Source organism: Ovis aries, chromosome 3 (genome assembly GCF_016772045.2).
Source record: "Ovis aries strain OAR_USU_Benz2616 breed Rambouillet chromosome 3, ARS-UI_Ramb_v3.0, whole genome shotgun sequence".
Classification (NCBI taxonomy): Eukaryota; Metazoa; Chordata; class Mammalia; order Artiodactyla; family Bovidae; genus Ovis; species Ovis aries.
In genome coordinates this window covers 10128541-10145823 of record NC_056056.1, presented here as the reverse complement: position 1 = coordinate 10145823, position 17283 = coordinate 10128541, and the positions used below count along the sequence as shown (strand labels likewise).

The 17283-nt window shown below is 43.9% G+C and overlaps 1 protein-coding gene across 3 annotated transcripts in view; it reads left to right on the top strand.

Annotated features, from left to right (window-relative positions):
- Nucleotides 1-13031, top strand: part of PBX3 (PBX homeobox 3) — a 221468-nt gene extending 208437 nt beyond the window's left edge. For 2 of the 3 annotated variants that reach the window (XM_012162805.5, XM_027966442.2), the window contains exons 6-9: nt 6086-6251; nt 7735-7847; nt 8615-8704; nt 11483-13031. In XM_012162805.5, coding sequence (XP_012018195.3) covers nt 6086-6251; nt 7735-7847; nt 8615-8704; nt 11483-11575 — 462 coding nt within the window. In that variant the 3' untranslated portion in view covers nt 11576-13031. The remainder of the gene's footprint in view (nt 1-6085; nt 6252-7734; nt 7848-8614; nt 8705-11482) is intronic. The other variant, XM_027966443.3, reaches the window with a different exon arrangement.
- Nucleotides 13032-17283: the final 4252 nt, after the last annotated feature.

The window sequence follows — 17283 nt, the reverse complement described above, 5'->3', positions numbered from 1 at the left end:
GTTTTGCCTATGTTCTCTTCTAGGAGTCTGATGGTATCATGTCTTATATTTAAATTTTCAAGCCATTTTGAGTTTCTTTTTGTGTCTGATGTAAGGATGTGTTCTGATTTCATTGATTTACATGTGGCTGTCCAACTTTCCCAACAACATTTGCTGAAGAGACTGTCTTCTCCCCATTATGAGTTCTTGCGTCCTTTGTCAAAGATTAATTGTCCATAGGTGTGTGGGTTTATTTCTGGGCTTTCTGTTCTGTTTCATTGATCCGTATGTCTGTTTTTGCGCCAGTACCATGCTGTTTTGATTACCGTAGCTTTGTAGTATTATCTGAAGTCTGAGAAGGGTATGTCTCCTGCTATGTTCTTTTTTCTGTGAATTGCTTTGGCAATTCTGTGCCTTTTATCGTACCATGTAAGATTTCAAATTATTTGTTCTAGTTCTGTGAAAAATGTCATGGGTAATTTGATAGGAATCACATTAAATGTATAGATTGTTTGGGTAGTTTGGCCATTTTAACCATATTAATTCTTCCAGTCCAAGAGCGTGGGATATCTTTCCATCTTTGAGTCATCGTCAGTTTCTTTTATTAATGTTTGTGATTCTTAGCATATAAATCTTTTACCTCCTTTGTCAGGTTTACTCCTAAATATTTTTTGGTATGATTTAAAAGGGATTGTTTGCTTACAGTCCCTTTCTAGTGTTTCCTTTTTAGTGTATGATATGACCAACAAAGGCTTAATTTCCAAAATATACAAACAACTCATACAACTCATAACCAAAAAAAGAACCCAATTAAAAATGGGCAAAAGACCTAAATAGACATTTCTCCAGAGAAGACATACAGATGGCCAATAGGCACATGAAAGTAGGCTTATTGTTTCTAATTATTAGAGACATGCAAATCAAAACTATAAAGAGGTACCACCTCACACTGCTCAGAATGACCATGATTAAAAAGCTTATAAATAACAGATGTTGGAGAAGGTGTGGAAAAAAAGAATCCTTTTACACCATTGGTGGGAATGTAAATTGGTGTAGCCACTATGGAAAACAGTATTGAGGTTCCTCAAAAAACTAAAAATAGAGTTACCATATGATCTAGCAATCCCTTTTCTAGGCATATACCCAGACAAAGCTGTAATTCAAAAAGATACATGCACCCTTAGGTTTATGGCATCACTATTTACAATAGCTAAGACATGGAAACAAACTAGATGCCCATTAATAGATGAATGGATAAAGAAGACATGGTGTGTGTGTGTGAAATATTACTCAGCTATAAGAAAGAATGAAATAATGCCATATGCAGGAACATGGATGGGTCTAGAGATAATCCTACTAAGCGAAGTAAGTCAAAGACAAATACCATATGATATCACTTATATGTGAAGTCTAAAATATGACACAAATGAACATATCTAAGAAACAGAAACATACTCAGAGATGAAGAGAACAGGATTGGGGAAAGAAGGATTGAGAGTTTGGGTTTAGAAGATGCAAACTAGTATATATAAACAACAAGGTCCTACTCTATAGTACAGGGAAGTGTATTCAGTATTCTGTGATAAACCATGATAGAAATGAATATGAACAAATACATATATGGCTTCCCAGGTGGCGCTAGTGGTAAAGAACCCGCCTGCCAATGCAGGTAGACATAAGAGACTCCAGTTCGATCCCTCAGTCAGGAAGATCCCCTGGAGGAGGGCACACCAACCCACTCCAGTATTCTTGCCTGGAGAATCCCCTGGACAGAGGAGCCTGGTGGGCTACAGTCCATGGGTCGCAGAGTCAGACACGACTGAAGCACCTTAGTACACACACAAATGTATAACTGAATCACTTTGCTGTTCAGCAGAAATTAACACTAAACTAACTGTACTTAGATAAAACATTTTTTTAAAAGGAAAACATTTTACTTTTTAAAGGCAGTTGGCAGTCTGCAGGTGAATAGAGTCAGGGGAATGCATGGCTATAGTAAATGAGAGGGAACAGAAGCTTTTCCAGTCACTTCTTGGCCTTGCAGAAGGGCTCCAGAAAATAAACACTCTGAAAAATGCTCACTACTCATTCCCCTGATTGCCAAAGGCATTCAGCCTGGGAGCTGGTAGTGATGAACATCAGTAGGAGGAGGAGAGTACTTGTGTTTTTATTCTCATATTTAATTGATCTTAAAATTCTTGCCCAGCCCTTTGCCTTCTGCACAGTCCAGAGTCATGAATCCCAGATATGCGGCTCAAAAGAGAAGCACGGGACAAAATATTCCTTTTCTCTCCACCAATTTCCTGCCCGTGTTTCTATTCTGGGACCAAAGTACAGACCATTCCAGCTCAAAAGACAGAGTAAGCTCTGCTCTCCTTCGAGCACATGTGTGCAGCCTGACTCCACTGTGAGCCCCAGGTAAGAGGGGACTGCATGTGCTCTGTAGCTTTTGGTGCTTCCTACTGGCTGACTTTTGCAACTAATTGTATCCATCTGTTTTTAAAAGGTGAAAAAGAACTGAATTTAGGTGTTGATTTCTACATTAATTACACTGATCCCAGTTGCAGCAGTGTGGTCTTAATAGCTGATAGCTGCAATACCCAAATATGTGATATCAGAATGTGACGTGCATATTTTAATTTGAGAAATAGTTTAACATTTTTAGATATTCATTTAGATGTGGTTATGCAGGTTAAACATAACATATGATCACTGCTTCTTTCATTGCTTCCAATTAAACCTTGCTTGTTAGTTTAACCTCTAGGTAATCCCATCAAACAATTGATGTCAAGGAAACACTGCCCACAGTAGCTTCGGATGAGTGGCCATTAATTTTAATTGCCTTGATATTAAAGATTAAGAAGTATTGGGACTAGCAGAATAGAAACGATCTGATGTCAAGCAAATCCACTTGCTAAAGCTTCCCCAGGCTGCTGGTGATATTAAAATTTTACTATGAGAATTAAATAAACCTTTATTAGTGATGACTGTTGTTTGATTGGTCCAGGGGTATGCATAAACACAGGATTCTTACATATCTGGAGATGAGACCTTCAATGGTATGGAGATTCCTCAATTATGAAACTGTTAATAAAGCTGTAATCTGATTTTCCTGGCTAGGTTTCATTAATGTATTATAGCTTCTCTGATTGTCAAGGTAATATTAACTACAAAGTATGGAATCCAACAGAGAATTGTTTAGAAGGAGAGAATTCTAAAATGGGCCTTTGTTGCTAAATTCAGAGTTCGGGAATTTTCATTAATTATGCTTAAGAAATGCCAAATTCCCTCTCAGCCAGGAATATCTCCATTTCCACTATATATTCAATATTTAACTCTTTCAAAGGCCTGACAGTCTTAATCAGACAAGCTAGAGTGATGTTGTATATTGAAGGGAGTTTTTGTGTGGCAGCTCTCTAGGTCTGCCTTCTAAGCTGAGGACGTGCTTGTGAAAGGTAGGGTAGGCTTGTGAAAGTAAGGGCTATGAGAACTTGCTTTAACAAGCATAACCAGAATGAATACCACTAGGGTTATTTTCAATCTTAATTCAGAACCTTTATTTTTAGAGACATAATTCTGGTATGGGAATGAATCTCATAGTCACTGAGGCTGCCTTCTCCTAGTGCAAAAATCCCTCCCAGAGCATCTGCGTCCGTCCTCCTGGAGGCCTGGGCTCCAGGTTAGCATCACGTCTTCCCTCTTCCTCTCCCCTGGCCTCCACTGTGAGTCAGTGGCCAAATCCTGCCTATTTGTCTTCCATGACCTCTGCCCTTTCCATAGCTCCTGTTCCGCCTGGCCCAGGCCCTCATCACCTGTGTACCCACCTAACTGCCACCCAGTAGCACGCCCTACACTATTGTCCCAAGTACCTGCCCCAAGCATATGGGGCTGAAAGAAGGCAGAGTGGAGTTGGGTCCCTCAGGTCTGTTTGAGAGCCTAATATTATGACAGCCTAGATACTGGAACTAAGGCCAGTACGTGGAATTGGAAGGGAAGATCTTAGTTCTGAGTAAAGAACTGTGTAACCATTGGAGCTGCCTACAGTGGAGTCAGATTCGAAGTGAGTACCACTTTGCTGGTGGTGAGGATGCCACGACACAAACAGGAAATAGAGGAGGAGGCGCAGGTCTGAAGAACACCCAAGCTCCATTCGAGATCTGTTGAGCTGCAGCTTGTGGCAGAACATTTATAGGAAAATGTCCTAAAAATCAACTGAAATTCTTCATAGAAGTTAGGGATAGAGGTGGAAGTCTGGTTCACAGAGACCATAGTTGAAATTGTTAATAGAGATAAGATTGCTTAAGGAGAAAGAAGAGAGCTAAGAGCTTGAGTCTTGGAGAAAGTGTGTATGTGCACACACGCGCGCACACACACACACACACACACACCATAGTGTGTCAGGGAAGGAGAAGCAGAAGCATAATGTCACAAGTGATAATTACAAGTGTCAGATGCTGCTGAGTGGTAAAACAAGTTGAGAGAGAGAAGGTCATTAGATTTGGAACAGGTGTGAGGCCTGTGTGATGACAATCAACCACCTAGCCCTTGAGATTGTTAAGATGCTACTTGAGAAAATGTGTGCAAAAGGCCATGTGTAATGTTTGGTGCAAAGGAGATGCTTGTTGAATAGTTACTATTACCACCACTGTTTGAAATGAAGGAAAGAAGGGACACATAATCCTTCCTTGCGGGTTAGGGAGACGACAGTGGAACAGAAATGGCTAGGAAGGCCTGATCTGCAGCATATTTGCTTCCTGACGAGTTTTGGCTTGTTTCTGTCTGAACCTGTACTCATGGTAACTGCACAGGTCTTCAGCGAATGTGCTGGCGTGTGTACACGTGCATATGTGCTCACAGTGACCCCCCCCAGGATGGGACTGCATGTGGGCAGCAGCAGGCCAACATTGTCTTCCTCATGTGGCTCCCTTGCCAGGGCTCTCTAGCTTTCCCTGGAAGGATGAGCACCATGGCTTGAAGAATGAGAGATCTATTTCCAAAGCAATTAAAGGCTTGGCAGAGATGGTTAACCAGCGTGCCCACTGGTAGAAATTGGGTTGGAGGGTTCATATCACTCACTCCTTATCCTTTTCTCAGGGTCCCTAAATAGCTATTCAGGATGAAACTGTGACTCACGCCGTCTGATACCACTGCAGCATGCGCCTTTGAAAGATGATTAAGAAATTATTAAAAAGTATTTTTAAACTGTTACTTTAACAAGAGAGAGGTCAGAGCCTTTTACATAGCAAAGTGGGTACCTATTCATACATTGCTGTGTGGGTTTTAGCTTCTTCTTTATATAGCTCAGCTCCCAGGTACCTGAACACTCAGTGTAACTAGAAGCAGTGCATCTTGAGCTAAAGTTTTGTTGTCAGTGAAATGTGATGAAATCTGCCTGTTGCCAAGATCCTCCTAAGAAATCTCTTCCATTTGTGCTGGTTGACATCATAAGTAGTTTGCAAAAGAAATAAATATATTCCACCTGATGAAATCAGCTGCTGATTCTGTATTTGCATTTGACCTTATTGAATTGCTTGAGTTTTCATGTTGTGACCTTCTCACATGTTAACTGGCAGAACTTGAGCAGCCATCTTGGCAGACGTACAGTATCTTCTAAGGCGGGAGACAAAGGGGTTTTTCATCCATTATTAATTGATGTTACTCTTTTCAGCATGATTCTACTGTACAGCTGCCAAAATTATTCCAGACCCCAAAAGAACAAGTCATTCTTTCACAAGTGTTTCTTATTATTTACCTAACTTAACAAACGTTTCCTTTCATTTTTCAGCTCCTTTGGGGATGGGGGGAGGACTAATCATTTATATATGAATTGGTATATACCAACTGAATATTTTTGATGAACAACACTTCCAGCCATTTTAGTAACTCCAAGAAATGGTCTTATTCCAAGAGTGTTGAGAGGTTTGCCAAAAGAGTGAGTGAGCCTCAGCACCATTCTTCTTTATCCCCGAGATGTGATCACAGGCTAGAATCAAGTGTCTCCCAAGGTCTCCCCCGGGGCTCCTACAGTTAGTAGCAGAAATTTGATTTTTGCTTGTTTCCTCCTTTGACCCTCGCTTCCCCTTACTCACATCCCTGTGACTTATAGGTATCCAACTGGTTTGGCAACAAACGAATCAGGTACAAGAAGAATATCGGCAAGTTTCAGGAAGAAGCCAACCTCTATGCCGCAAAGACAGCCGTGACAGCTGCGCACGCAGTGGCCGCAGCCGTGCAGAACAACCAGACCAACTCTCCCACCACGCCGAATTCTGGTGCGTATGGGTGCTCACTCCCTCCTCGGCTCAGAAAGCCTGAGGCCACACAGCCCCACCTCACGGGCCAGCACACAAGAGCCATACTGAGGATACAGTGGATTCATAAAGATTCTATTAAAATGCAGGCTTCTTCCTGGAATCAGTGAATGAGTGGATGACCAGAGGGCCTGTAAACCCACTGTTCATAGTGAGTGCCCCTCACTACCAATAGAACCTGGAACTTTCACACTTAGAAGTGGTTTTTAATTCAGCAACGAGGCCCAGTGCTATCCCTAATGATTATTTTAGCTATATTGTTCCATGTGTCATTCTATCCCTAATGATTATTTTAGCTATATTGTTCCATGTGTCATTTTAAAATCCATAGTGGTGTCATTTTTAAAATCCATAGTGGTCTGTCAAAGAACGAGTGAAATAGCAAAAGCGGGAAATTGACCTGTTGCTGTGAATAATGAGGCTGGAATGCTGGGGTTAGTACCACAGTGCTTTCTCCCTGATGTGGCTGCAGACTTGAGTCTGCGGTCCTTATCTGCTGACTTGGTAGGCTCAGCACGTGGTTAGCTGATCAGGACATGGTTAGCTGTGAGAGATATGGTAGTTAGTACATGGATGCAGTATCTTGGCTCCTTATACAATACATTTTGGCCAAACTTTTTGTGGCATTTTTCATGGAATTGGAAGTGTTAAAATTACAGGGAACTTGAGTAGCAACGAAAGACGTACAGCTAGCCCAAACAGATGGGCTTGAGAAGCAATTCAAGGGGCTTTTCTAAGGAGATAATTTAAATATAGTCTTTAAAATTTCAGAAAGGGAGGGTTTTTTGTTTGTGTTGATGTCTTCTTTTTCCCTCCATCCCCACCCCAATCCCAGGTTCTTTTTAATGCAACATGGAAATTGATGAAAGTTAGGCAGAGTGGATGGCTAAGAAAGAGCTTCAGGGACTTTCTGGAGGGCTAGTGGTTAAGACTCTGCCCTTCCACTCCAAGGGGCATGGGTCAATCCCTGGTTGGGGAACTAAGATCCCACATGCTGCTTGGCATGGCCAAGTAAATAATAAATACCTTTTTAAAGTAAAAATAAGTAATAAAAAGTTTGGAGGAATTTTTTTTTTTTAAGCTTCAGAAAAATGTTTCTTCTCTGGGTAATTGTCCACCATGACAGCTAATGATGGTGAAGAGCTCACTTAATGACAAGTCCTGGAGATAAATGAAAACAAGGGGATGGTTCCAAGCCAGCTGCTGGGTGTTTCTCTGTTTTGATTCTTCCTTTGTTTCATAGTTGGGTTTCCCCATCACTAAGACTTTTCTAGATGCAAAATTCACTACTTGCAGTTATTCTCCATCCTCTTAGATCTAGAAATGCTTTATGTTGTACACAACCTTTCCCTTCTTTACCTCTTCTCCTTTCCCTGCCTCTGGGTCTTTGAGGATTATGTGTGTAGCTCTCTGTTATTCAGCTACTTAACTCTTTCCTTTCCAGGTTCTTCTGGTTCTTTTAACCTCCCAAATTCTGGGGACATGTTCATGAACATGCAGAGTCTGAATGGGGATTCTTACCAAGGGTCCCAAGTCGGAGCCAATGTGCAATCACAGGTAGGAGAAATGCCCCAGCTGGGGCCTTTCTAGCAGGGTAGGGTTTGGGCTCAAAACTCCTTCCTCTCGCCCCATGGAAGTGGTCTGCACATCGTGCAGAGCCTGTGCTGGGTGCTTCCAGATGTGACCCATCTGCCCCACCATTTAATTGAATGAGAAGTCAAGTGAACAGTGACTTTGGATGATTCAAACTTGATACACTTTGTGAATGCATTCGGCTCTGGCTTGAGCTCATGGAGAGGGGTTGGGTGCATCTAACTTCTGTAACAAAATAGAAAAATCATGTGTGCCAGTGTGTGTATGGTTCTAAAACATATTACTGTTTCATTTCTGTATTTTTTTTAAAGTCAGAATACAGAAACCTGAGTTCTTAAAGTATATTCCAGGTTCAGCTGTTTTTCTAATCCTCTTAATGGAAAGCAACTACTTGTTTTTATGCATATTTCAGGGGTGTGTATGTGAGAGAGAGAGAGAGAGCCAGTATATATAAGTAGTTTCTACCCACAGCCACACACATTTGGTTGGTGTAGATGAAAAGTTTGCATTGCCATGAAGCTGTTATTGTTTAGCTGGCATGAAAAACAGATGTATGAGTTTAAATATGCAAAGAATTGTTGAAATTCTGCCAGTCACATTTGATTGATAAATTTGTCTCTCATTCAAGATGCTAAACCCTCGTGGCACACATAATTCAAATTGTTTCCTTTTGTAAGTGATGATGTTTTAATAGTTTGGGGATGATGAATTTTGTTTTGTCTCACTTCTAGGTGGATACCCTCCGTCATGTTATCAATCAGACGGGAGGCTACAGTGACGGCCTTGGAGGAAACTCACTGTACAGTCCACATAATTTAAATGTGAGTACCCTGGGGAGCATTAATGTGAGTACTCTGGGGAGCCAGATGTGAAGGGCTGTAGGAACAGTGTCAGGTAAACAGTGACAAATAAATTAATGGCCATTTGACTTGGCTTCTCATCTTTCTGGCAAGTGGGGGAAGGCAACAGCTTTACTGTACTTTTATGAACCTAAACACTGATGTCACCTTCATACCATTAGAAGTCCTCACAGAGGCCCAGGGTGGCTGGCCTTCTGTCATCAACAGAGACTTAAGCATTAGCCCATTAAGATGCCATCTTCTACTGGCCATGCTGTGTTCCAGGGAGATGGTGAAAACAGGTCATTTATCATAGACTCGAGCAGTAGGAAAAATTCCCAAACACAGCTCAGGTGAAGGGGATGAGGGCCCCAAACAGATTGACACACCAAGCTAAACAAAGACTCCTGTTCTTAAGAGCAACTTGCTACATTGTCAGTGTCCTTGGGGAACATGCTCAGCCTTTTTAATGGCCTTTCAGTTATCACTTATGGAGGGAATAATTTAAACTTTTGTAACCAATTGACCAAAACTTACTTTCCCCTCCCACCCTGACATGGATGGAAAATAGCAAACAAAGCACCTGAAAGGCAGTCGATGGGAGTGCGAGAGGGGGGACTGGGTCCCCAGGGTAGAGAGGTAGACAGAATCTAGGATTTCAGACTAGGGAGGAAATGAACTGCCCAACACATAGAGTCAGAAAGAAAATAGATAAAATTCTCTCCTTTTAGGGCCTAGCTTGCTCTGAGAGTAAATATTAATGATTTAAAAAGTGATTGAGGATGTTCAATTGTAAAAGGAAAAAAGGACCATTAAATACTCAAATCTTTTACATTGGAAATGTCAAATCTTTCTTTTTGGGTTTATAAATAACTCATAATAACCCACAACAAACCATATAAAAAGCCTTTTAGTTGCATTTCTCCTTTTTCATTTAAGTGTTTTGAAATGCTTCAGAGAATGTGCGATATCCTTATCAACATGATAAAATATGAAACTGTGATTGCCTGCAGCATTTTACAGACATGAATTCCATCTTCGCTGATGAGGCTTGATAAGGCGCTGTTGTATAATACAGTGCATAATCTCAAACCACCAGAGTAAGGATTAATTTATTTTGAAAAAAAGAATGCTTGCTGACAACCTCTCCTCCAGCTGCCACGCTGGGTAAAAATATTGTACATTTGTTGTTTATAAATTTGGATAAAAGAGGAATGATGTTTACTTCAGATGGAATATCTTTAGACTTGTATCTGCGTAAGAGTTTTTCTTTTCTAAGTAGATTTTCACACCTGAGGGGTGAGAGCAGCTTACCTTTGAGATAGAAAAGAGGATTTCTTTGCGTCCACACACACATACACATGTGCTTGTCAGCATCCAGCCTACACAGCTGAGCCTTTGAAGATAGACCGCCATAGCTTTATTTATTTATCTTCCTAACCTGGATTGAATGCACCTCCAGCCTGGAAAACCCTTTTCCCTTCGACTCTGGTCAGCTCTGTGAGGTAGTTTTGTTCCCCTCTCTACCCTCTCCTCGCCATTTCTCTGTGGACCTACGGGGAGGAAAGGTGCTTTTTATGCAGGACCCTGCATTTAATCTGAAGACTTAGGGGTTCCCTATGAACAACATGTTGGGAGGAGGAGAAATTCCCAGCCCAGGGCTGGGTGAAGCGTCTAGACAGAGTTCCTAGTTAGCCTGGTGGCACGGGCCTAAAAAGAAGACATTTTAGGTGGACTCGCGAAACAAGTTGCAGGTGGATGTGAGCGAGGCAGGTGGATGTGCGGGAGGCAGGAGGAGGCCCCCCGCCCCGCACCCCCACTGGTACTGGGGCTCCGGGTCTGGGGGCTGTGTGGCAGGAGGCCGGCCTGTGCCGCAGGCTCTGGGTGTCAGCCAGATCCCCTCGTCGTCTCTCCAGAAAGGCCCGCCCCGTCACTTCCACTCAGTGTTCCCCAGCTCACCAGTCCAGCACCTCCCTCTTCTTGACTGACATAAAAATATGTAGCGACAAGCTGTCTGCCACAGCAGAAATCTGATCAGACATTGATTTCAGCAATTGCCTCTATAGGCCGAGACATAAGGCAAATTTGTTTCTGAGCACTGTTACTGCCGGTGCAGGTCTGAGGCAGGAAGGGCCGGCGGCCTGTGAGGAGTGCTCGCGACAGCCCAAGTAGGAGCCCCACTTACAGATAATTGGAATCCGGATTCGAATAGTGTGTGCGCCTCCACAGTTCATGCATTTTCATTCTACACGATCCTATTTGGAAGGAATTTCTGGCCTTCATTTTCCAAGGGTTATACGATCTGGCTGTCAGGCATGTTTAGAAGAAGGTCGGGGGGAACTTCTTCTCTATGGAAACGAGGATTAAGCTGGGTTGAGGTTTGTACTGTGTGGAGCTCAAGGTCTTGCCAAAGCATTGCATTGAGCTTCTCCACCGCTCCCTTCTTACAATATTTTTTTTTTTTTTGAGTCACTTGATTTTTACCAGCAAATCAAAGACCGAGCGAGGTGCCAGCTCCAGACCAGCTGAAGCCCTCCTTCAGCGTGCTGACTTATTGCCAAGTCTTTACTTGGTAGGATGGATTTGTTTTACATGCATTTAATCCCACTTTAACACATGCTTCAAACTCCTGCCAAAGTGGGTTTAGAAAATACATTTTGCTAATGCGTCTTTGCTCTCATGTTGTCATCAGGGTATTTTCAGTCGGGGAGTAGAATTAATATGGAGACGTGCACCGATGAACTGTGCTTCTCCTTTCAGGCTAATGGAGGCTGGCAGGACGCAACAACTCCATCTTCTGTGACTTCTCCTACTGAAGGCCCAGGAAGTGTGCACTCCGATACCTCTAACTAATCTCCGGCAACACTTTTCCCTGAGCTGACATGCCTTGATCCGTGCATTCAGAGCAATAGGAGGAAAAGGAAAGCGCTTTTTGTAGCCCACCATCTACAGCTTTACTGTAAAACCTTGTCTTATTAGAGAACTTGGTAAATCTGTTTTTTAAGGAATCATAATCATTTGTATTTATACTTAAAAAACACACAATGTTAAAAAAGCACTTTATCCAATTAGGCCAAGGTTTAACATTGTTGACAGTCCTGTAGCTATTTTATCATAATTTATTATCAATATTTTACATGAATGGTTTCTCACTTGCCAATTACTTGGCCTTAAGGGTAAAAAAGTACCATATATGCTAAACCTCAATCGTTAAAGCAGATACAAAGACTCACCTCACCTAAATTGAACTTCTTGCATATTTCCATCGCAGACTTGGATTGTCCTTCTTTCATATCACTAATGGAGTTGGAATAAAGGAGCTGTTTGGCTAACTGTTAATGATGGTTGTGTTTAAGAATCTTCCTCGTCACACTTGTGTTTCGATTTCTTATGTTATAATTAGATCAGAGACCGGTAGCATCTTTTCTCTCTCTGAAAGCACCAGTGCCCAGAGTCTGCTCGGTAATGACATTATGGATCCAGATTGTTCTGAGAGATGAAGATCCTTGCTGCTGATACAGGTGACCACGAGATCCGTCTGGGGGTTTTACGGTGTGCGCTGGGTGCTGCACAGACTTGTCAAGGTTTGCTACGTCCTCTGGGCATCCACACAAAGGCCCTGCTCTCTGGAGTGTTGTATATAGTGTAGCAAAAGAGTATTTATACATCTCACCAATCAAAACACAGCTTTATTACCTCATGCGAACTCATACGAACCAATAGAATTTCAACATGTTCTGTAGCTTAGAGTGCTCACTTACTACCTCTGAACAATACTCACGCTGTAGTTTGTCTCTTTCTTATCTTTTTGCATCTTGTAATTAACTCTTTGTTTCTCTTCATAAAATGTAATGTACATTGTAATCTTTTAAAAGAAAAATCAGGGTTGCATTCGCAACTTTTAAAAAACTGAGAGTGGAAACATTGGGTCTTAAATTAACACAGGATCAGTAAAACTGTTGTAAATACTGAGAAGCATTTTGAATGTTCTTCATCTTGTTACTAATCCATGCAAAAAAGAAAAAGAAAAAAAAAAGCGATGACTAATTGTGATGCATTCAGATTTCAGTATTCAGTACTGTATATTTCACCCTGTGTAATAGGGCCCCCTCTCCTTTCTCTCTTTTTGTATTGTATGCGATTCTGAAACTGATTGAGTCATGAAAATAATTTGTGGCGGTGATTCTAATGTATTAAAAACGTTTCGTGTTCCTTTCTAACTGGATTACACCCTGGATTGAAAAAGTCTTCCTCGTGGTAGTTATATGTAGTTTCAAACATGAATAAACTTTTTGCTTTCATCATTAAATGTTGATGCAAGTTTCTTACCCCACAACGTGAGTCAGTCTGTGCAGGCAGAGGAGAAAACCCACCTAGAAGCCGGCCTGAGCATGTAAATGCATATCCTGTCAGAGAGGGACTCGGAGGTGAGTCCAGATGAGGCTGGAGTGGCTGACCACACTCTGCAGGCTCTAGGTCGGCTGCCAGACCAGTATGAGGTGTCCTCACTTGACACGCTGTAAGAATACTGCAAGGAAAATACCATCCCTGTTCCACAGGTGAGGAAACTGCAGTTCATAAAAGTTAAGCAGGTGCCACAAAGTCAAAGGCCTAGGCCAACAAAGGCCATGCTTGGAACCCAGGTCTGTGTGTATTCTTGTAGCTCACTCTCTCCCGACCTAATGATGCATCTGACACCTGCTGGATGCAAAGACCTGTTCAGTAATAGTTTTTAATATTAATTTTTATTTATTTATTTGGCTGCATGGGGTCCTGGGGCACACAGTATCTTTTTTTGTGTGTGTGTGGCATAAGGACCCTCAAATTGTGATGCATTAGCTCAGTTGCTCCATGGCGTATAGGATCTTAGTTCCCTGCTGCTGCTAAGTCACTTCAGACGTGTCCAACTCTGTACTACCGCATAGATAGCAGCCTACCAGGCTCCTCTGTCCCTGGGATTCCCCAGGCAAGAATACTGGAGTGGGTTGCCATTTCCTTCTCCAATGCATGCATGCATGCTAAGTCGCTTCAGTCATGTCTGACTCTGTGTGACCCCATGAACAGCAGCCCACCAAGGCTCCTCTGTCCACGAGATTCTCCAGGCAAGAGTACAGGAGTGGGTTGCCGTTTCCTTCTCCACTTAGTTCTCTGACTGGGAATCAAACCTGCGTCCCCTGCATTGCAAGGTGAATTCTTAATCACTAGATCACCAGGGAAGTCCCTTGTTTGGTAATTTTTAAATAAACAGTCTTGTCACATTCACTTATTTGCTTTCCTAACTTCAGTGAGATACCAGTTTACAACAGATGAAAGTTTGTCCAAAAAGAGTAAGCTTCAGAAAAAAAAAAAAAAAACACCCACAACTTCTCTTAGCATACCTTTGAAAACTAAACTGATAAGATGTAAGACCAACTAGAAATCCTTTAGCTGGATTAAACATTGTTTTTTGTTCACATTGTCAGAAACTCCATGTATTTACATGTCCATCTGTCGCTAATATCTAAAGCTTTGTAATAAAAGAAGTCGATAGCAGGTAATTGGCCTGTTTACTATATCTTGAGGAAATCGACTCACAGGAAATCAGATTAATGTTAATCAGTTGCAGCAAATTGTCTCTGATAAATACAACTGTTTTACTATTTCAGTTGGTTGAGCCAGGCAAAACAAGGGCTAGGGCCACCGTTCGCATTAATCTTGAGGCAGTTACACTGTGAGAGTAAACTTTATAAAATAGATTGCCCTCAAAGCTGTCCTCCCTTGAGCAGGCTCTCGCCTGCCTGTAGGAATCTCTTCCCTGGCTAAGCAGTTATTTGCACGATTCAATTAGCTTATGGGTCAGCCTTTCTTATCTTTGTACATAAAACCATCGCTACGCTGTATGGTTTTGCAAAAATATCCTGTGGAAACCAGACACACATGCACACACACATACCTCTCTTTAGAGTCTAGAAACACATTTCCTGAGACCCGCCCCAGGGCTCCTCTTGGGCCAGCCTAGTGAGAAAGGCGCATAGCAGCGTTGGAGATTCACACGATGACTGACAACACTTAAGAAGGGAAGGATATGAGTCTGTATTCTGGGGAGGCCTCGATGAAAACAGCAATTGCTTTCCCAGAAGCTAGTTTCGGAGGCACTTGTACATAACTCCTCTGCTCTTCAGTACCCCTCTAGCGGAGGCCAGAAGCACCCTGGCTTCATAGATAAGGAAACGGGGGCAAGGCTTGGGCCCCAAGGCTCTTAGGTCTCCCTCCAAAGTGGGTGAAATGTATTGATCTGATAGATTTCACCAGGTACTTTTTCTGGGGTAAGAAATGGGTTAAGCTCTCAATCCAGAGCACAGTGAAATCAGGCCTCTACCCTCAAGGGGCTTCCTGGACCTAGCCCTTGTTCAGAAAGCATACAGGGTGCTGGAGAGACCGATAGGTGTCTGAACCCCAAGACGGGGGAAGTGAGGACCCCACAACCCATTCACAAGTTCAAAGAACACAGCAGCAGGAAGCCACCAGAAACACCCCATTGCAGATTAGGGGGCCTGTCCATGCATCCAGCTAGATGCACAAGGGTACATGGGGGCTTCTATGACACAACGCGTACCTTTGTTACCAACACTGTACTTGCGTCCACTTGCTGACACACAGTAAAGCCAATCGACTGATGACGGGTTGTGGGGAAAGGAAAGGACAGCGTTTACTGCAGGGCGCCAAGCAAGGAGCTCAGGACAGCAAGTGCTCAAAAAGCCTGAACTCCCTGATGGGTTTCAGCAAAGCATTTTTAAAGGCCAGGTGAGGGAGGGGGCGTCCCAAGGTGAGAGATCAACTTCCACACCATTCTCTGGCTGATGGTAACAGGGCAGTGTCATAGGGGTTAACATGGTCAATCCTTAGGCGCCAGTAGGTCTGGGAGCTACAGGCTACCTGCTGGTGATCATCAGGTAGTTAATTTCTTCCATTTGGTGGTGGTTTTAGCATCTGCAAAACAGTTCAGGAAATGTGCCTCAGACACTATTATCCAGGGCCTTTGGAGAGGAGCTACAGCAGAGGCTACAAGGAGGGGGTCTGTCCCAGGAAGACCTCACAGGATCCTGCTCTGTTATACTTTCAGGAATTTCTGGAGCCGTGTCTGAGGAGCTCCGCTGGACAGGAGGTACGTGGGCGGCATGGAAGCCTCTAAGGACAGCTGACCAGGTGGGCTTGCCAACTGGTTAGAACTTCTCTGCAGCGCTGACTGGGCATTAGTCTGGTGCCAGTCCTGGCCAGACGCCAGGGAGGGCAGGACGGGGTTGGAGAGCCCCCTTCCAGCACCTTACTGAGTAGAGGAGGTGGCAAGGGGCTAAGTCTCCCAGATGCGGAGGTGTTTGGGGTATAAGATACACGTTGGTGCTGAGGGAAAGGGACCTTCCCCACCCAGGCTGACAGCTCCAGTTCACCAGCATCTCCACCAGGTAAACTCTATATTACTTAGTATTTCCCATGGAGTCCCATGTTGTGGGTGCTAGCCGCCCATCTTCAGATGGGGGATTTGAAGCTCAAAGAGGTGACATCACCTGTCCAAGCTTTCCCACAGAGTTTTGCCCCACGGAGGCCCCCTGTGACACTTTGAGCCACCACTTGGAGTGGGACAGAGAGAGGCCCCTGTGAGCTAGCAGGGGAGAAAAGGAAGGTCCCTTACTGGGCGACATGATCAGAGGAACCATCCCCCACTCCAAATTCCTTACAGCTTGCAGCCCTCCTACTTCTGTCTTACCGCCTGGGACCCCTGAGGACACACGTCCTATGGGGCAGACAGGACGTGTGTCACAGACAGTGCGGGACAAGAGACAAGGAAGACCGTCTGCTTGGGCAGCCCTGGGGGCTAAAGGAGGCAAACAGAGCAGGGGCGGTAGCTGTCCTGGTGCATGTTGTGACGCTGCGCACAAGGACCTGTGGGGGCCTGTCCAGGCTGCGTGCAGCTTAGCCCTGGCTCCTGGGTCCTCAGCCCACTGCCCACATGGCCCCTCCTCTGTGTGGGAGCAGGTCCCACACCCAGGCACGGATTTGGTTTTTGTTGTTTGTTTAAAGATGGACCATTTTATTCAGTTATTTTTGACTGCACTGGGCCGTCCTTGCTGCGCACAGGCTTTCTCTGCTTGTGAGTGGTGGCTGCTCTTCATTGAATGGGCTTCTCGTTGCAGAGGCTTCTGTTTTTGCAGAGCATGGGCTGTAGGGTGTGTGGGCCCAATAGTCGCGTCATGTGGACTCAGTAGCTGTGGCTCCCCGACGCTAGGCTCAGTTGTTGTGGCGCAAGGGCTCAGCTGGCCCACGGCCTGTGGGATCTTCCCTGACCAGGGATGTTCCCTGCATTGGCAGGCAGACTCTTAACCGCTGGGCCACCAGGGAAGTCCCCCAGGCGCAGGTCTGAATCTCAGCTCTGCCTCCTCCCGGCTGTGTGACCTCGGGTGAGGAACTGAACCTCCCTGAGCCTCCTCATTCTCTCTTCTCGGACCTGTGCTTCTGTGCCCATCTCCCTGGTGAAGGCCTGTCCTTTGAGGCTGGGCCCAGGAGACCGTGTCCTCCCGTGGAGC